This window comes from Macrotis lagotis, chromosome 7 (genome assembly GCF_037893015.1).
Source record: "Macrotis lagotis isolate mMagLag1 chromosome 7, bilby.v1.9.chrom.fasta, whole genome shotgun sequence".
Taxonomy (NCBI): Eukaryota; Metazoa; Chordata; class Mammalia; order Peramelemorphia; family Peramelidae; genus Macrotis; species Macrotis lagotis.
Genome location: NC_133664.1, coordinates 170,763,975 through 170,785,879, shown reverse-complemented (window position 1 = coordinate 170,785,879; position 21,905 = coordinate 170,763,975). Strand labels below are relative to the sequence as shown.

Here is a 21,905-nt window from a genome sequence, read left to right as displayed (position 1 = left end):
TAAGCTAAAGTAATTCTGCAAAACATAGGTTTCTTACAAATTTTTAAAGCACAGCATGTACTTTAAAGTCCTGACAGAAACAAAGAAGATTTACAAGTTTACTCTTACTTCAAGCAGAAGAACTTTAGCAAGTGAAACTCAGACTTGAAATCTTAAGTTAATGATTTTAGGTAGTTTAAAATCATGATCATGTATGTTAAAATTATTGACATTATGCTGTGAATATTATAATACTGAGAATAATTATAAATTCTTAGGATTATTTGTTAAAATTATTTTTTTTTACAAACAGGAAGTCTGATTAAAGAAAGTAATATAATTATATCACAACAATGAAATAAAAAATCAAGAAAAATAAAATTTGAAAAGTAGGAAAATGTTTATAGTGATATAGGTAAGAAAACAGAATAAAAAAACATTGACAGTGTCTCTATAAAATTAAAAAACCAACCAACCAATAATAAGTCTGAAAAAATGTACAAAAGAAAAAAAGGATGAGAAGGGAACATGAAAGCAAACAATGTTTTTATTATCATTTTGTTAAAGTTAATATAAACAAATGACAATTGATTTAGAGTTTATAGTTTTATGCTTAATCTTTTTTTATTTTATTTGAATGTTTTGCTGGATTAAATGAATTAAACATAAAAATACATTAAAATAGATACCTTTAGATAACGTTCAATATTACTCATTAAAATGTCAATTTCTTCCTTTGACCACATTCCCTGCTTCCATTTATGCCCTAAAAAAAACAATAAGCAATGTCATGGAACTATTATTGCTTGCTATGAAGAATAATAAAGTTATGAATGATTAATTTTGTAAAACAGACAAATAAACAACTGAAAAAGTCCCAACCTTCTAAGTAAATTTGATTTCACATTATCTGGTTTTTTATTCTTCCCCCTTAAAATTTTTCTCTATGAAAAATTTTGTGAAGGAGAGTGAGTGAATGTGTGAATGTGTGAGTGTGTGTGTGTGTGTGTGTGTGTGTGTGTGTGTATGACAGAAAGGAGAAAAGGCAGGGGGAGAGAAAATCAACATTAACTATACCAATTTATGTAGTCATCTTGACTTTTAAAATCCTAAACCTGTAAAAAGAACATATATCTTAATATGGGCAAAAGGAACATTTAAAACATAATTTAATGGGAAATATTATTCCTTTTCTTTAGGTATTTTCCTTATCCTTCTGATTTTTTTTCCAGTTTTCAAACATATCTGTGATCCCAATAATTTGGGTATTCCTCTCAATGAATGCCACAGATAACCCACTCATGCTTGAGCATCCTACAATCCTACTGTTTCTGTCTTCCCATAAGTTTGCCTCAAGGGGCTCTCTTCAAAGTGCTGAGCTTTCTTCAGATTATATTAATATGAATGCATCAATGGAGTACAATGACAATCCATCTTCTTTCTCAATCACGTATTTAACATCATTTATAATGCTTCTTCTGCATAATATTGCATTTGCAATGTGTACCTTCCTGCTCATTCCTACCATTCATTTACCTTTCCATTGTCCTTTGGTGATTCATAATTTCACTTTAAGTGACTCAGATTACTGTTCTGTGACTTAGCCACACAATATTACTAGAATTTTTGTTCTGTACTTTTAAACATGGAATTTCATCAGAATAAGAACTTCAAAATGGAACTTTCTCCAAATATATCTTTCCCATATTTTGTCTAGCCTCAACTTTAAAAGGTCTTTTGATGATTTTGCTTAGTGAAGTTTCTTTCTTTTTTTTTTTTAGGTTTTTGCAAGGCAAATGGGGTTAAGTGGCTTGCCCAAGGCCACACAGCTAGGCAATTATTAAGTGTCTAAGACTGGATTTGAACCCAGGTACTCCTGACTCCAGGGCTGGTGCTTTATCCATTATGCCACCTAGCCTCCCCTTAGTGAAGTTTCTTAACAATCTTTCTTCCAAACTATTTTCTTCATTGTTTCTTGCAGTTTTATTAATATTCCCCATAATTTTGCATCATCCTTTTTCATATTTTATAAATGAATTTGTATTCTAAACTTATTGCCCTTAGCTGACATATCTCACTGGCTAGCAAGAAGATCATGTGTTTTTTGTTTTTAGTCTCTTTTTGATGTCAATCAATACATGTTGGTTAAACTTCTATATGAAATTGTTATAATGCTAATGTCCTTTCCTTAATCCATTTCCCATTATTAGCATCTCACTTTTAGTCTCGTGATGACAATTCATATATGTTAGCTAAACTTCTATTTGAAATTGTTATATATTCCTCCATCCATTTCCCACTATTTAGCATCAATTACTAATTTAAATAGGTCAAGTTATAAGTTTTTAAAATTATATAGATTTAAAATTATATAGATCAGAACTTTTGTCATTTTTATTCTTCTATTTTTGTATCTTTTTGATATTTGTCCTGGCAAATTGGTAAACAGAAAGTTAATTAAAGAATAATTTCCACATCAATTATTAGCTATTTCCTACCTATTAAAATAGAATCAGCTTCATTTTTTGTGATGTTATTTGATATTCACCATAAAATGGGCATAAGGCTTCTATATATAGTCTGTAAGATTTTGGTTTCTCTCATCTCTTACTTCAAAACTATATTTCTTGACGTTTTTATCTGAGCCTACCTTTGTACTGAAATCCCAGAGTTTCAAAGCATATACTGACAATTAAAAGATCTTATGAATTTCTTCATCAAAACTCTTTCTTAGCAGGTATTAGCACATAAGCTGAAATTATTTTCACCAGTCTTTTTTTCAAAAGAATATTTATATGATATATTATAAGATTTGCAAAGTACTTCACAATATATTTTCATAATATGGGTACTTAATAAGAGAAATTAAAAATCTGGAAATGTCTCAGTTTCTTTAGTATCTGCCTGTTGGTCACTTGACATATACCTTACATTTAGAGTATCAAGATCTCAGGAAATATCTATGGATAGTCTAATAACTGCTCCCTGTTCCACTATTACTGAAGAAATGGGAGAGGGCCACCCTGGACTTAAGGGTATTTGGTATTCTTTGTTTTATGAAATACAATGTCCTAGAGACACAAACAGAAAAAAGCAAGTTCTTGCTTTCAAGTTTATATACTAAAGGCAGGAGTGAAAATATTAGGAGGCTCAGTGTAAATGAAGGGCACAGTGATCCTTAGGGTTCAACAACAAAACAGATGGTGATGCATCTTCGTTGGTATCATTTCCATAGAGATTGCCATACTTGTTTCTGATGTTGCATTATCAATTGTGCCAAGGACTTTGGTGGTAAGAATTTTCTATTCTGGGTCTCCAATAGTTTTAGTAGAAGTAGTTGCTAGGTGGCATCTCCACAAGGATTGTTCTTGTACACAATGGTTGCGGAGGCTGGCTTACAAGTAGGTAATCATGGGTGGAAATGCCTGAAGAAATCACAGCCTTGTGACCAGCCTACTGGTGGTGACTTTTTCCTTACATAGCTAGTCTGGTCCTTGGAAAGCAGCAGACACAATTTGCTACCAGAGCCATATGTCAAACCTTTCCTGTGTGGGAGAATCTGCCACAGGAGTGCTCCATTGGCATAGGCTTCAAGAAGGCAGTCATCTTCATATCATAACGAGACTCCAGGGCTTCCTAAAGGTCTATTTTTTGCTAAAATGAGGCTCATGAAACTTGTAGGAAGATCCTTCTAGGTGGTTTGCGTGATACTTATTAATGTTTAAATTTATTTTAATTTTAAACATAATTATTAAGAACAACAAGCATATCCCAAAGAGGCTATTATAGTATGTCTTTTGCTAAAATACTTCTTGCAGTTGGTATTATTCTTCCAACATAATATGCATTTAATTTCTATCTAAAGCTGGATATGGCACACAAAGTCATATATCATTTAGTACACAGAAAGCCATCCTAGTGGCACAATATTCAAAAATGGCTTTAAAATTTGAATCAATGATACTTAGTGCTTTATTAGTTTCCTCTTCTTCCTTTCCACACACTTAATAATCAACTCGTAGTTACATTCATTCCAATCCTGACTTTCTACTTCATCTCATAGCAGTTTCTAGATCTAATTGCATCACCTAATCAGTAGTGCAAACAATACATACAAAAAAAAAAACAACAACCAGATTATTATTACACCAAAGTACCACTGAAGCAAGGCCAAGTACTCATGAAACAACAACCTGACCTTAATTCATGTCATCATAGCAGTAAATTGGCAACTATACTGTTCAGACTTGCTACATATCTGTGCAGGAGAAAAACTCCAAAACAAAACCAAAACCAAAACCAAAACCAAGTTTTCAGTCACCAATTAGTGAATGCAAAAATAAATGCTAGGTTTGGTTTTTATTTCATTCTGGGGCATATTTAATTTAATTTGACATGTTCGATTAGAGATATAAAGGTCTGTTTCAGAGAATCCTAGACTTCATTCTCTAAACACATGAAGAGACCCATACTATCATTTCACCCAATAGGCAGGACCAAAGTCATTGAGTATCTTACCTTTGTTAGTTAGTGAATCTTTATCTTCTTTAGTAGTAAACCAAGCTTGGCTAACAGCTGAAACTTCTTCATTGCCTAAAGGAGACACATCATCCAACTGTTCATTCTGTAGGATCTTTAAAGGAAAGTAAGAAGAAAAGATCATTAACACAACAATTAAGATTCTTCTATACACAGAATTTTTGATTAAAACAATTAGAAATACTTATGAAATTAAGAATGAGACATGGAAATAAAGGATAACAAAATAATTTGCTCTAAAAGAGTAATTAAAATATTACCTAGTATTTCTGTGGTGCTTTACAATTTGTGAAACACTTAACATATGTTATTTCATTTTATCTTTACAATAACCAAGGATGATAAACTCTTGGAAAAAAACTGAGGCTCAGAGCAACTTGATTTAAGGTAATGCAATTAGGAAGTGATGGAGGCAAGATTTGAATCCAGCCTTCCTTGATTCCATGTGCAGCAGTGTAGCTAATGTGTCACTTTTTTCTAATTGGCTAGGAATTGATTCAGTGAACTTATGTTTACTTATGTTTTTATTTAAATGTGAAGTTAAAATCTTTTGTGTATACGAAGTATTTTTCTTTTTGTCATTTTACTGAATGCAGTGGTTCATTTTTACAAATTAATGAGAATTTTTTGAGCTACAACTAGGTTCAAATCTTGGCTATTCCAATTACAACCTCCATCTAGGACCATACTTCCATGGGCTTTTGGTTCCTTTTCTATAAAATTAGGGGGTTGGCTAGATGATCCCTCAGACCTCTTCAAGCTCTAATTCTATGATTCTAAGTCACAAATCAGAAATATCTCACCTAATAAATCCTACTTTAAGGAAGAACTAAATACTAAATTCAGTTTGTGTTTGAATCTTAATCAATTAGAAAATGAAACCTCTAGAGAGTATCATCAGCATAATACCTGACATGCAGTAGACACTCAATAAAGGTTTTCTGATTAATCATTACAAAAACAGTCTGTATTATAATCCTGGATTTGGTATGAGATATCAGAAATACTAGATTGAGGAGCATTTTCTGTAATTAATTTGTATGGTATCATTGTAGCCTTGGATAACTTTTTTGCAACTAACCTTAATTACATTTCTAAACTCAGTGGGACTAAAGGTGCTCAGAATCCCAACACTTCCAATATACTCAAGGGGTTCATAGGACCCCACTGTGACCATCTTAAAGATTATTTAGTTCAACCTTTTCATTTTATATGATGGGCTTTGAATGCCAAACACAGACTGGAGATCAGCAGAGAGGTTAGGGCAAGAAAAGTATATTTAAGTAGCAAAATTAAATATTAGGTAAATATTTAAGAAACAACAATTCAGAGAAGACATTTAATTCTTGAGGGCTGCTGAGATCACTGAATTAGTATAGTATCAATAGAGAGAAGGGGGCAGGATAGAACACCTTCAGCTAAAGGATATGATTTGGATGTTGAACCAGCAAAAGAGATAGAATTAGATTTTCATGGTTTGAGTAAAGAGGAAAAGGTATGGAAGTATGAGTTCATATGGGGGGTGTAGAAGGATTGCCTAGGAGCAATGAGGACCCAATTGAAATTGTTTAACATAAATCAGTAATGCAATCTAGTTGAAACAGTTGCTAGATTTTCTCTACCTATGGTCAGCATCATATGTATAGGAACGAATGTGACAAATAATGGGAAGTGATCCAAGACTGAGGTTTAGCTGAATGTAATCAGAGATTATAATTGCAACGAGGGTGGGCAGATGAGGACAGGGTCTCAAGAGAAGCTGTCAGTATAGAACTTAACTGGTTTACCAAGGGGTCAAGATGGGGAAAAGAGAAGAGAATGGCAAGTGTAGGGGAGATGGCCTGGAAAAGAACTGAGAAGTCGAAGCACTGGAGGTTACACTGTGGATGAAGAGTAGGAAAGGAGAAGAAGTGGAAAGTCAAGAGAATATGGTCAGATAAAAAGATTTTGGAAGTCCTGAACATGGAAGTGTTACAACTATGAATGATGGCAAAATTAAAGAGATGACTGTGTATAGCTGAGAAAGCATGAAGGAGTACCTCATAAAAGGTAAATGTGTAGTTGGAATTCAATCTCTATGTTGAAGTATTACTGTAAAGTCAATTAAATAATTCTATTTGTGGGTTTTTCTTTGGAATTCTTATACCCTCAATACCAATTGAGGAAAGGTTAAAGAAATTATGGCATATGATTAAAATAGTATATTTATTGTCTCATATGAAATGACAAGTATGAAGAATTCAAACATAGTGATACTTTTTATTTTTATTTTATTTATATATTTAGTTAGTTTTTTTAGATTTTTGCAAGGCAATGGGGTTAAGTGGCTTGCCCAAGGCCACACAGCTAGCTAATTATTAAGTGTCTGAGGTCGGATTTGAACTCAGGTACTCCTGACTCCAGAGCCAGTGCTCTATCTACTGTGCTACCTAGCCACCCCATAGTGATACTTTTTATATGAAATGAAACAGAAAAGAAAGCAGAACTAAGGGGGAAATGATATAAACCAACAACTATAATAATGTAAATGAAAAAATAAAAGAAGTGAAATCTGGATATTATAATGATCTATCCTGGAACCTAAAAGAAAGGTTGAGACCATGCCCCCTCTCCTTTTTGCAAAAGGTGGGGGACTTTGTGTATGGAATGTGTACTATATACTCAGATATGAATGACTGATATGTTCAATGGTTCTGTTGACTTTAGTTGTTGTGGTTGTTTTTTTGTTTGGTTTTGTAAGGCAATGGGGTTAAGTGACTTGCCCAAGGTCACACAGCTAGGTAATAATTAAGTGTCTGAGGCTGAATTTGAACTCAGGTCCTCCTGATTCCAGGGCTGGTGTCCTATCTACTGTGCCACCTAGCTGCCCCTGTTTTTGTTTAATTTTTTTAAAACTTTGTTATAAGGGATTATTTGCTGGGTAGAGGAAATAGAGAGGGATATAGTTGGAAATGAAGCCCCTCAGATAAACCACTATGACTGGAATTGTATGATACAGAGTTCTATAGTTTTGCTAATTTTTCTAACAAAAATGGCTAAAGAAAAATTACCAGCAATCTTTATCTCTCCCTATCTCCTAGACATGTGTTTTTTAAAAAAAGCCTCACCAATTTTAATCCACTGTAATTACCACTTGTGTCACATTCCTATCACACATAAAAATCAGCAAAAAGTCTGTCACATGGTCTCCTCTCTTATCTTACAAGAAGATTAAAGTTATCCACTGTGATTTCCTGCATCTTTCATTTCTCAGCCTTCAAATCTTGCTTCTTCAAATAGCCCCTAATCCTTCTATTGGATCTCAGAGAATGAGGTGATCTTTTAAGGTCACCTGATAACCCCCCAATTGTTCCTAAAATCCCACCTCCCTCTGGGGCCTTGCTCCATTAATAATCCCTACATCTTGAACATTGGATCTATAATCAGAAAATAAATGTTTAAATTCTGGCTTGGGAAATCATAAAAATTTGCAGAGCCTCAATTTCCTTTATCTGTAAAATGAGAGTTGGACTTCTGAATATCTTTCAGATCCATAATTCTAAGATCTTCAATCTGTGTATAACCCTCATGTTTCCAAATGTGCACAGCCTGTTCTTATCCAAAAACATTTTCCCTTGATTCTGATATCCCTCAAATGATCAATCACTCTTTCTCCTCTTCCATTGTCCAATTTATAGAAGAGACTATGCGCTAGCCTAGCTGCCTTAATTTTCTCATTACTCACTCCTCAGCCCATTCCCAATTTGCTTGTTTCTATTACTAAATTAAACCACTATCTCTAATGTGGTCAAGGACTTATTAAATACCAATCTAATGACTTTTTCTCAGTTTTCAATTTCTGATACTTTTTCATTGTTTGATTACTACCTCGTTCTTGATACTTTCTCCTCCCTTAGCTTCAGTGACACTGTTCTTATCTGGTTCTCCTTTCCAATTGTTCCTTCCAAGTCTCTTACCTGGTTTCTTTTCAACTCTTCACTCATGTATCTCACCCCAGAAATTAAGATAAAAATTCAGTAGTTTCTCTTCAAATAAATGATGTTAATAATGAAACTTAGATCAAAACTGACAAAAGCATTTAGCCAATCCATTCTGAGCCAAGTTGGAATGTTTATCATACCTGGATCTGGGTCACTGTTCCTTCAGTAATCTCATCATCTGCTACCTCTGTGGTAGCCGTCATAGTCACCTCAAAGCTCTGATCATTTTCTGAAACTTCAAGAGATGAAAAGTTAGAATAACCAATTTCCAGAACTAGGCCATCCATAACAAAAATGGCTAATTCTAGCTACCATGAAAACAATGGTGAAACAGTGGTTGAACATAATTCATATAAATTAGTTTAAGGACCATGTCAGAATAAGTAGAAATAAACACAACTTAGACTTGACTAGAAACGTTGCTCTAGTGTACACATGAATTCCTAAAGTTTACATTTTTAATAAATGAAAGAATATAGTACCCCTAACTTGAAGGAACTTACGTGGAAGTGCAACAACTGATATGCAGGGTGTAGAATCGTCAATACTCTGATCATCCTCAGAGGACAAACAGAATCTCTTATTTGGAGGTTCAGTACTATCTTCTGAGTCTATTTCATCAGTCTCTAATAAAAAAAGTTCAGGAAAAGACTAAACTCAAGGATCAAAAATGAAAACTAAAACTCAAGACAAAGAAGATTAGATAGCATCTTCCTTATCCATGTGCCTAAGTTCTCCAAATCCAGGGTGAATGAAAAGGACAATAGCTATCTCTATGCCATCAATGTCCATCTGCCGATCAAGGGAAACATATTAACAAAAGTGCTACTTCAAAGAATTCCAGTTTGGGACATTCTGGCAAAGGATTTACTTAAGATTTCATAGACAATAGTGGAAATGTTGGAGTATCTCAATGTATTACAAACAAGCAGATTAAATCCTTCTAAAATTCCTTCAAAGGTTTAAAAAGGAAATCTATGTTATAAGTTAGAAATTGGGGAGAATCTCACCTTATTTGTTAAATTTCCAATATATAGTATTTATTCTAAAAGTTTTAGTGCAGTTTTAAGCTTTAAGAGTACACTAATACTTTTAGAACATCCCTATATACAAATTATACTATTGCCATTGAAATACATGACAACAAAAAGTATGAATAATTGTTTTGTCATCATGACTAAAGAGTCAACTTCTGAGTTAAAGTGGTAATATAAAAGTCATAAACTGCAAAAAGACCCACAAAATCAAGTTTCACCATGTGAAGACCTTTGTTTCTATTTCTGCCTGGATACCTTAGTACCAAGGTGACATGGACCTCACAAATTTAGAGATTAATTATTATTTAGAAATAATCAGTATCAGTAAATTCTACATACCATTCTGAGGGCAATGAAGAATAAGATTCCCTTCTGTGTCCTGGGTCAAAGTCACAGAGTTCACAGTTTCTACTGTCACTGTGTCAGACTCCTCTTCAACTGTGCTCATACTCAAATCTGCGCAAGAATAGGCACCAGATTAAAACTTTTTAGGGTACACTCTAGACAAAAATGTGACAAAACAAAAAAGTGTCTTATGTTTGAGAGATTTTGTTAACAGTCTATGTTTCTTATAAAAAACTACAACTGCAGGTTGGGTTTCAGAAAAGAAAGTTTCCACTTGATAATGCCAGATAGGCATTTATTCTCCTGGGTTCTAAATGATGGACTCCTATCAGCACCTAGTTGGCTAAGACTAAATTTAAGAGGCTTTCCTTTATAAAATGCTCCTTGCATTTTACAAATACTCTGGGGTCATCTGTTAATTCACATATAACCCTCACAGTTATACTGCATTTTTGCAGATACTAGGAGAGTGAAGAGACTTAAGGATATCTAATCCTATATCTGAATGGGAATCCTTTCTATAATAATTTTTGGTAACTGGTACCCAACCCTTGAAGACTTTAAGTGAAGGGGAGCGCAACATCTCTTAAAGCAATTCATTTCACTTTTCTAAAACTTTAAATGTTTGAAATTTTTCCTTCCAAGAATCTAAAAATTTACTCCTCCTCAACTTCTACCTATTATTTCTGCTTTTGCTAAACAGAACAATTCTATTCTCCCTGGAAAGCAGCTTTCCAATTTTCCTTAAGTCTTCTCTTCTTTAGGCAAAATAGCTTAAATTCCTCAAATAGTCCTCGAATAGTACATTCTAGTCTTCTCACCAACCTGGCCATCATTCAGCCTGTCAATATCCTTTGACTGAAGACAAAACTTCAAAAAGGATTGGCCTAGTGCAGAAAACTGCAGAATTATAGAATACTATGCTTCTATTAATTTATCCTAAAATTATTTAAGAGAGGCAAAAATAGCAGCATGACATAGTTGACAGAGAGCTAGCCTCAGAAATAAAGACCTGTATTCAAATACTGTCTTTAATACACACTGGCTGTGTGAATATGAGCAAATCATTTGACTTCTTGGTGTTCTAGGTCAGTGATGTCAAACTCAAATAGAAATGGAGACTACTAATCCATAATAATGATCCCTGGAGGCAAAAAAACTGACTTAGTTTTAAAATATAATATTATTCATTTTTATTTGTTTTGTTAAATAATCTCTAATTACATTTTACTCTGCTTAGGGACAGATTTGGGAGTTTTGAAGGAACTTAGAGGCCTGCCATCCATGTGTTTTGACACCTCTGATGAGGGCAACTCTCTTAAGACTGTAAATTCTAGAACTGCTGCCAATCTGCATCAGCACAGTAGCCCATTCCTCACTAGGAATCCCAATTGCAGAAGAAATCACATCTCTGGGCAAAAAAAAAAAAAATATATATATATATTTTTTTTCCAGCTGCTCAGTGTTTACTTAGAGTGAGCTTATGATCCATTAAAAACAAAACCTCTTTGATCTATTGCTCTACTTTAATTCTTAAAGAAGCAAACTTGGCCAAGTGCCAACATTTAGTATCAGGTAGAAGGCAGGGGTTGGGCTGGAATCTGTCCTAGAAAACCATTTGGATCATTCTATCATGTAGATACTAAAACTTTAAAGCAATCAAATAAGGGCAGCTAGGTGGCAGAGTGAATAGAATCTTCTTAAGACTTGGAGTCAGGAGGATAGCAATTCGAATCCAAGCCTCAGTCACTTGACTTTTACTAGTTGTATGACCTTGGGCAATCACTTAACCCTGATTGCCTCACATCCAGGGCCGTCTCCAGACCTCCTGATTCCTATCTGGCCACTAGACCCAGATGGCTCTGGAGGAAAAAAATGAGGCTGGAAACTTGGCACAAATCATTCAAATCCAATTCATGTGCTTCAAGTATAATCTGCACCACTTATTGTAAAAGATATGTTCTCTGTCAAGTCCTCCTCAATCAAGAAGTATTACTCAGCACCTCTTATGTCTAAGACACTGTTCCCAGTGAGGAGAGCAAGACCTCAAGTTAAAAACTCACATTCTCCCCATACATCTCTGGGTCAATGGTTCCACCTTTCAGAAGGGCAGGGCATTCTTTTTCTTTTTAAATTTTGTTTATTTATTTAAGGCAATGGGGTTAAGTGACTTGCCCAAGGTCACACAGCTAGGTGGTTATTAAGTGTCTGAGGCCACATTTGAACTCAGGTACTCCTGACTCCAGGGGTGGTGCTGTATCCACTGCACTACCGAGCTGCCCCACAGGCCATTCCTTTTTTTTTTTTTAGGTTTTTTGCAAGGCAAATGGAGTTAAGTGGCTTGCCCAAGGCCACACAGCTAGGTAATTATTAAGTGTCTGAGACTGGATTTGAACCCAGGTACTCCTGACTCCAAGGCTGGTGCTTTATCCACTACACCACCTAGCTGCCCCCACAGGCCATTCTTTAAGACTGCAAATTATAGAGAAGTTTCCCACCTGTATTGTCAGACTAAACCTCAAGTTTAGTCCCTAGTTTTAGCTCTAGATGGGATGTACTTTCTAATTCTCAGGATCTTCATCTTAGGATAATGCCTTTTCCCCAAACAGACAATAATCAGTCCTTTATTTTAAATTTTTAAATTTAAGGCAATGGGGTTGAATGACTTGTCCAAGGTCACACATTATTATTATTACGTGTCGGAGGTGAGATTTGAACTCAGGTCCTCCTGACTGCAGGGCTGGTGCTCTATCCACTGCACCACCTCGCCACTCCAAAGGCATGTAAGTCTTAATTGTTAACTCTTGCTTTTCTAAATTACCTATGGATACTCTATGCTATCTTTAGATCCTACTACTAAATCAGAGAATTGGTATAATTATACTATAAAACATTCATTCATTCATGTTTCTATGGAACTACCAAGGTAAAACTACCATTGGTAAAATAGAAAAAATATTAATTACTTCTATGACAAGGGCTTATATTTGTGATCAATTAATAAAAACTAGCTAGAATATTTAATTAATTTGACAACCCTCTTGCAAGCTAAACTGATAATGGAAATGAGTTTAAATATTAATTTTTAGGTTATCTCTAAATTTGAGGCCAATAACTATGGAAGGGAAGGAAGAATTTTACACAGAAGAGAAAAAATTGTTTTAAGTTATAAGTGAATTTGGGGAGGGAGAGAAGACAGGCATATGAAAAACCAAGCTCATTTGGTTTTTAAATTACGTTAAAAAGCAAAACTTAATTGATACTTCATTACCTCAAAAATCCGTGATTTCAATCCAGAGGGTATATCCCCAAAGACAGAGATAATGCTTCTAAAGATCTCATCAGACATCTTTTTCTGGTGGCTAAAAAATTTCACCATATGGTGACTAATCCTCTGGTGAAAATGCCTTTCCAAACTTAGCTAGGTTTAGTCCTTAGACCACAGGATGCTGCCTGTCTCATAAAAGAAGACTTTCCCATCTTAGAAGTTTAGAATTCACTAACAACATTTGAGAATCTATTCCAATTCCATATGATCAGGCATCACAGTTGAATTTCAGAGGAGAAAACCAGTAAATTCAAGAAATATTTTTAAAATGTCTTTCATAGCAATTACATATTCAATTAGAGAGTAGTAAGAAAAAAAAGAAAAAAGGAGAAAGGAAGAGGTAGTTAGATATTAGTGGAAAGAATGTGAAGTGGAGCAGACCTGGATTCATATCCCAGCTCTGCCACTTAGGAGATGAATCTCTGATATGTTATTTCACCTGTCTCCATCCTCAGTTTTCTCATCTCTCAAAGATGAAGAAGTTAGACTAAATAATGATGGTATACATTACAGTTGTACACCTCTTATCCTCTGAGGGAGAAACAGAGAAAATGACTTGAGAAAGAAAAAGAATAACAAAGGAAAGAAAACTAAGCCAATTCTAAGGGTAAAGATTAGTATATTACTTTTATGGAATTGGAATTTCCTTTTGCTATGTTATCTGGTTAATCTCTTTACAATTCTTTATCCCTTAAACACTAAGAGATTATTTTGCAGGTGTTACACCTAAAAAATTACTTAGTTATTAAGTCATCAAGAGATATTTGGATATTTGATATTTAGATATAAAAGATTGAATACCCTTTCCTCCATCTACACCTTCAGCATTTTACATGAAAATTTGTTCTGAATAATGATACTGAGATCTGATAAGACCTTGAATCAATAATGAAATATTAAATTGTGTTTACTATGTTATACTTACTAAGGTCAGAAAGTGCTATGCATTTGAAAAGATTGAACAAGAGGGGCTGAAAGCAAAAGAGATATTAAGTTAAATCTTCAAATATTCAGGCAATTGCAGTCATAATACATACTTTTAAGGGTTTGGTTAATATTTTGCTGTAAAAATTATTTTCATACAAAGGGATAGGTCCTTAGCATGGGCACTGAACACACTTTGTGACTAATATATGTCTGTGTAATATTTAATGTGCTGAGTATAGTAAATATATAAATCCCATATTAAAAGTAGATGATGGGAATGGTTCTAGCATGACTAAAACAACAGGATCGGGGAGGGTCATGTTGCATTCTTACTCCAAACTTACCTAGTCAAAAGATGAAACAGTTATTGCCCTTGCCACAGATTCAAGGTGCTTTGTCTTTGCCAGTAGCATTACCTTCATGTTAACCAGATTGAGTTTCCTCCATGTTTCTATTTCTGGACCATTCTAGGAATAACAGGATTATACAATCAGGCTCAATTATGTTCAAGTTTAATAATTTATAAGGTTTAATAGAAAGACACATAGATGGGAGCGTTAGTTAGCTGTTGCCATTCCAGTATTAACTATTTAACTTACCCTGGGTGCTTCTTTAATACACTAACCATATACTCAGTCAAACTACATGGGTAATCACTGGTGCTAAATGCAAGATAGGCAAATGAAAGTTCCTGCCTTCAAGAAGCTCATTATCAAATGGAGAAGACAACAAATATGCACAAAGGTGTACATGTTCCACTGCCTTTCTTTATTATTTGTAACTCTAATTCTAAAATCATAGCGTTCCCTAAGACGGATAAGGATTGGACCTGTGGTTTTATCAGTATATGCAATTCTACATGATGTAATGCCTACCAACTCTACCTAAGCGCTTTCTCTGCAGTGTGGATTTTTAGAGTTGTCTTTTTAATAATTAACCATATAACATCACAGGAAACATTGAAAATCCACCCATCCAAAAACCTCCTGGTAATTTGTTCTATAATGACAGAATGAACCAAAAATTTAACTTATTAATGTTTATGAAAGCAGATGCCACCTATGAGTTTTCTCTTATGTTTTATCATGTGGTAAATGTTTTAAATAAATAACCATAAATAAATGAATTAAAACCATAATTCCAATAATTTCTTTGAAAAATGTAACAGGAGAAAAACTTACAAATGTGACATGTTGACCTATCCAACTGAGAAACTATTTATTTTTATTTTAGGTCTTTTGCAAGGCAAACGGGATTAAGTGGCTTGCCCAAGGCCACACAGCTAGGTAATTATTAAATGTCTGAGACCAAATTTGAACCCAGGTACTCCTGACTCCAGGACCAGTGCTTTATCCACTATACCACCTAGCCACCCCGAAACTTGATTTTTTTATGATAGTTTAGGTGAAAGAGCAATAAGCAAATTAGACAAGATACAACTACGCACGTAAAGGAATTTAAAGAGGAGACTATGAACTGGGACCATGAAAGGCTAGGTGAGGACTTTCTAGTGAGAGGGACAGTCTATGTTGAAAGCTCAAAGATGGACCTGAAATGTTAAGTTTAGCAAATAGCTAGTTGGCCAGGTTGGCTGGAATCAATGAAAAAAGTAGACAGCTTTAAGTGCCAGGCTGAAAACATAGTATTTGATCTTAGAAGCAACTGGAAACAACTGGTATTTTTAATTGAGGGGGAGGAAGGCTCTACTGGTGGGCTATTTTGGCAGCAGTAAGAGACTGGAAGGTATATCAATTAGGAGGCTACTGAAATGAGGCCAAAACTATCAACAAAATTTCCCATTGAAGGCAAAGAACCTGAGAGCACTGAAGGTAGGTCCCTTTAAAAAAATCTTTTTCAGAGTTGAGTGCTCAATTTTTTTTAAGTTCATAAAACACTTACTGCTCCATCCTTACATGCTTCTTCATCTGTTAGAAGTTTCTAGTTCAAATCCTTTCAGTTGACTGTCTGCACTTCTTAGTTTTTTGTTAAGTTCTCATTTAAAACATTTATCCCTCTGATCTCAAAAGAGGGTAGAGCGAGGGGAGGGAACAAACATTTTTTCAACACCACCCATGCACCAGGTTTCATACAAACAACACCTCATTTTCTCCTCACAATAACCCTGCAAAGCAGATGCTGTGATCTGTTTTGTAGGTGGTGTTCGTTCGTCCTTTGTTCTCAGAGGACCAGGACATCAGGAAGGTGATGAGATGACATGACACTGAATTGGGTTTAAGCGAGGGGGTGCTGAGCTAAGTCAGGAATCATCTGGGTCCAGAGAAGACAGAGGCAAACAGAAGTTAAGTGACCTGAGGTGTTTCTTGACTTCAGGTCAAGTCTCTAGCTGATAAAAGAAGGAATAAGGTCCCCCCCCCATTGGTGGGAAGCTTGGGACAATTCTTGTGTCTTCTTTAGAATAGGGAATGTAGGGTAAGGAGACTACCTCTACAAAAGCAGATCTCTAGCTCTACTGCAACTTTGGTCACAGAAAGTAACCCAGAAAAGGAGTCAAATTCCATTGTGATGAGCCAGATTAAAATGTAATAGGGAAAAGCAAACAAAATAAAAACACAATAAGGATAATGTTAATTTATGGCTTTCTAAGTCAATCTAAGGCCATCTCTGGAGTAAATGGTTCAGTGGCCAGATAGGAATCAGATAGACTGGAGATAGTCCTGAATGTGAGGCAATCAGGGTTAACTGACTTGCCCAAGGTCATAAAGCTAGTATGGACTGAATCTGGATTTGAACTCAGGTCTTCCTCACTGTACTATCTAGTTGCCATTTGAGTTTGACTGGTAACTAATCTGCCCCAGGGCACAGCATCAGTCAGTATCCCAATGGGACTTACAGCTTTAGTCTTCCTAGTTATCAGGCCATTTATTCCTTTCTACTTGGGATTCAGACTCTGACACTCCTTAACTTTATGACCCAGGGTAAGTTAACTAAACCTCTATCTTTGTTTAACTGATAGAACAGAATAGATATGAAGAGTATCTTTATCACAGGATTGATGTCTCAAGAAAATATGAAGAGTTTTGCAGCCCTTAAAGCTCCATTAGCCATCTCTGTGTAGAAAAATAAAAATTCCATTTACCACAGGCATGGGAAATCTAAAGGCATAGCCTGAATATTAATAAGGTCTCTGAAGCAGCTAGGTGGTGCAGTAGATAGAGCACCAGCTCTGGAGTCAGGAGGATCTGAGTTCAAATCCGGCCTCAAACACTTAATTACCTAGCTGTATGACCTTGGGCAAGCCACTTAACTCTATTGCCTTGAAAAAAATAAAAATAAAAAAAAGGTCTCAGCTATTTTCCCAGTCTATCTAGCTAAGGCAGTGAGGTGGCATAGTGGAGAGCCCCAGGCTAAGAAATAGGGAATCAAGTGTTGCTCTCTAGCTGGGCAAGTCACTTAACCCTGTATGCCAGTTTTTTCATCTATAAAATAAGCTGGAAAAGGAAATAGCTAATTATTCTAATATCTTTGCCAAAAAACCCCTAAACCAAACCAATCCAAATGGACTCAGAACTACTACTACTTGCAGAGGGAAAAATGGTGGGGGAGGAAGTGAATTCATCATAATTGACAAATTTATATGTTGGTGTTTTGGTAGAACTTAAAATGGATAAACAAAAGATAGGTCAGTATGGCAAGACAACTTTGATTAATACAAATTAAGTCTTGTAAGTGTAAGACGAATGTTTGGGGGGAAAATTACTGATTAAACAGTTTCAAACATCTAGATTTCAAAAATTCATAATAGGTCAATCATTAAATGTCAACACAGAATCATTTATTGTGCTGATTTTTTTTTTATGCTAGCCCATAAGATTACTTATTCTTTAAGATTCTAGTATACCACTGGCACAAATTTGGTACTGAATAGAAAATCATCTCAAAAACATCTAAATTTTTAATCTGTGACTATTGGTAGTTTTTATTACAAATGTTTTCATTATCCAAGTGTATAGCAACTGGGAATTCTGGGAAGCAAGATTTTGTGTACTAACTCAATATTTTGCAATTGAAAATGTTTCGAATTTTTAAAATTATAAGAACCAAGGAAGTGATAATATTTTAAAATAAAATACAGCATACATGGCAAACATTAAAAAATTTTTATTGCAAAATAATGACACTAAAACAATGAAACATAGGCTTGATCATAAAGCAATTATTTTTTTTGGGGGGGGTCTAAACTAGATTTCAATAACAATGGCATTACACTAACATTAGTAGCTACTACTAGTAGCACTAGTCAGATTTTATCAGTTTGTATTTACTCGAAGACAGCCAAGGTTATAAGGTTCAATTTAACATACACACACACACACACACACACACACACACACACACACACAAACACACTGTCCATTAAGTTAAACCTGTACTCAGGTAATGAACCTGCAAGTGTATAAGCCAATGCTAAATTCCAAGTCCCAAAATACATTTATTCTTCCTGCTGACTCACTTTATGTGCCAAAGACTGCTGTTATCATATAAGATCCCTCATATGGGGAATTAACATACACAAATCAATTAAGTTTTGCCTTGTGTTGTTATTCAGGTACAAAAGTGAATGAAAGACTCAAATCGGTACTCAGCAGTGCGAGGGGCAAAAAAATGCTGACTTTTCAGAAACATAGTGCTAAATTAGGCCTCAGTTTCTATTTCTCAAGAGGTGAGCATGAGAACCCAGATCTCCAGCTAGAAAAATTGTGTCACCCTAACCAAATAAAGGTGTAAACAAAGACAGGCAAACCCCCCATTCTCTTGGACCATCAAGTCTGACCAATTGTTGTAAGGATCAGCAGAAAAAAGGAGGGGAATGGGGTTTGTGGTTTTTGCTTCAGCTTCTGTAATTTGGCTTTTCCTGTGCACTCTCTCAGAGAGAGTTAGGAACTGCCCTGCTTCTTGCAAGCACCGAATTAAATTTTAACTCTTTGCTGCCACTTTGAGAGGACTCTGAGTAGTCCTTTTGGGTTAGGATTTCAATTCCCCACACAGCAGGCATTTTATTATCCACTCTGGACCAGGCACTGTGGTCAGTGCTGGGGACAGAAAACGAAAATGAAACTGAAACTTCCTGTCCTCAAGGAACTTACATTCTCCTTGGGGAGCCAACACACAAATACATTAGCAATTTTATTTGGGGGGAAGAGCATTAGAAGCTGAGGAAAGCGAATTGTAAGTGGCATCTGATCAGAGTTCTGAAGTAAGTGATGGATTTTAAGGGGTAGAGGTAGAATTACACAGAAGGTACAGGGAACAGTGTGTGCAAAGACTCAGAGAAATGAGTTGACTATCATGTATTATATATAAACAACAGAAAGGTTTGTGCAGGGGGAAAGGGAGGAAGGGGTTGAGAAAAATACAAACAACAGTGTAGGAATAAACCAGAGACAATATTTTTAAAGTTTATTGAAAGCCCTGAGCCTCAGGAATGTTTTGTGGTGTACAATAAGGCTTGTGTGCAAAATGTGTGCAATTAAGGCTCGAGGCCACAGAGATTAAGAAATTATCCTAACAGTCCGGAAAACAGGATAATAGTAAATAGTTTCTGAGAGAGATTTTTAAAAGTAGTTGAGTCTGAAAAGTTCTCTTAAAGTGGGGATTTGAAGGACTTAAGTCAACATGAGGGAAAAGGAAAAAGTATTCCAGGTCAATAGAAGATCATAAAAGATTATTACCTAGAATTCTAGATTTATCTAGAATTGAACATCTACTAGGTATAAAGTCCTTGTTAGGGATCTAAAGATGATTACAACATAATTATTGCCTTCAAGAAAGGATTTTCAAAAATATGGCCTTTTTGAAGGTGATGAGATGGCTAATATAGTTGGAATATCATTGTGAAGAGATAAGGATGGGTAGGATGGGTCAAAACTTTGGGAGCTTTGGATTATACACTTAAAGAGTTTAAGAATACCATAATATCGAGCCAACAGGTGGTTTTGGGGACCACAGCAAGCAAACTTCAAGTTCAGTCCCTACCTGATCGAGTATCCAATAATTCTGCCTCAGACGTAGTTTGCTTCACTTTGAATATCTTTAATGACTTAAAAACTTCTTAAAGTCTAAATCTGTTTTTCTGCCTTAGTTCTATCCTATCAGATCAAATGAAACAAATTAACTGCTCTTCCATATTAAAAAACAAAAACCCTTCTAGTCTTTTGACTTTATTTTGCAAGGCAATGGGGTTAAGTGGCTTGGCCAAGGCCACACAGCTAGGTAACTATTGTCTGAGGTCACATTTGAACTCAGGTCCTCCTGACTCCAGGGCCGGTGCTCTATCCACTGTGCCACCTAGCTGCCCCCCTTCTAGTCTTTTGAAGAGTGATACCATGAATTTGTGAAGTCTTCTCTTAAACAAACTCAGTAATTTTGTAAGATCTTCCCAGAGTATGGTGATTAGTCTTACATGATGCTGGTTGCCCCTCTGCTTATTGCTTTCTACTAGATGTCCACCCTAAAATGTAGCATCCAGAACTTCACATAGTATAGATTTGGAATAGTAGGTACCAAACAGTGAAGTTCAGTAAAAAACATTGCTTCATCTTGCCATCTGCTGTATCTTTCCATAAAAAGAATCTTATTACTCTAGGTTCGTTGTTAATGCAAACAGTCCCTGTTCAATGACAACTCTAGGCAAATTAACTACTTATGGATTCTACTTTTACAACTATTCCACATAAAGAAGTTCCTAGTCATATTATCTTGGTAGAATAATTTGCTACATAAAGTACTTGCATAAGACCCAATAAAATAAACTATATTGTATATCAGAAAAGACTAAGTTGGTCTACCTTGGATGCTATCTAGGTACTTGATGAACCATTACCTAATATCACACGTTAAATTTGGAGGTGGAAGGGACTGTAGAAAACTGTCTGAAGGCAGTCCATCCCCTCATTGTACAGGTGATGAAACCAAGAGGACTGATATCTCAACCAAAGTTCTCTGACTACAAAAGCTTTGTAGAACCCTCCTTTTCATCTAAGAAAGTCTCTAAGCAAAACATTGGATGGTTTTCAGAATATTCATTTTAGACATCATTAAGGCCAAGTGTAGCACAACATGATTATTCACAATCTAATCCTTTTACTTCAGGGCTCTGTGTAATGTAATACTATGCTACTCAAGTGCTTACCAACAGGCTTAACAAGGTGCCATCTATTATTTAAAAGTTAGGCTAGCTTCCAATCTAACCAAGATTTTACTAGAATCACTATACTGTTTCTGCAAAAATTGGAAATTGTAAGGCTACTATTAAAAATTTTGAGCTTCAGAGGTTCCAGGTTAGCATCCAAACTGCTAATTTTATATAGGATGCAAAGCATCTTTAAGTTCAAGTTTACTCTAAATTGTAGTAATCAAGATGCCTCTTTAGGAGCTTGTATATATCTTCAATTTACCGTACTTCAGTAAGCTCCAAGTTCCAGTTCTGCTATATTAGCTTTGTGACCCTGGTCAAACTATTTAACCTGAGTCTGTTTCATCTGTAAAAGGATTAAAAGGATTAAACTTAATTGCCTTTACAATTCTGACTCTAAATCTATGATCCTATGATGAGTTCAAATTCTGTTTGACTTTCTTTTCTATAAACTTCTCTGCAAGTTGTGCCCCAATTTTCTCCTTATTTTTTTTCTATACTGGGAATTCTTTACACTAATGCAACCATAGGCACAGACTAAAAAGAAAAACCTTTACAAAAAAAATCACAGCCCACTGGGAGCTTCTCAAGTTCAGCCATCTCCATCCTCCTTGCAC

General features: G+C 35.2%; 1 protein-coding gene across 6 annotated transcripts in view; it reads right to left on the bottom strand.

Moving 5' to 3' along the window:
- DMTF1 (cyclin D binding myb like transcription factor 1) overlaps positions 1–21,905 on the bottom strand; it is a 52,713-nt gene that overhangs the window by 27,442 nt on the left and 3,366 nt on the right. For 3 of the 6 annotated variants that reach the window (XM_074194062.1, XM_074194065.1, XM_074194064.1), the window contains exons 2-7: positions 14,480–14,602; positions 9,875–9,991; positions 9,002–9,124; positions 8,639–8,733; positions 4,498–4,612; positions 669–745 (exon numbers count right to left, since the gene is read on the bottom strand). In XM_074194062.1, the coding sequence (XP_074050163.1) occupies positions 669–745; positions 4,498–4,612; positions 8,639–8,733; positions 9,002–9,124; positions 9,875–9,983 (519 nt within the window). In that variant the 5' untranslated portion in view covers positions 9,984–9,991; positions 14,480–14,602. Of the gene's footprint in view, positions 1–668; positions 746–4,497; positions 4,613–8,638; positions 8,734–9,001; positions 9,125–9,874; positions 9,992–14,133; positions 14,180–14,479; positions 14,603–21,905 lie in introns of all 6 variants that reach the window. The other 3 variants (XM_074194066.1, XM_074194067.1, XM_074194063.1) reach the window with 2 other exon arrangements.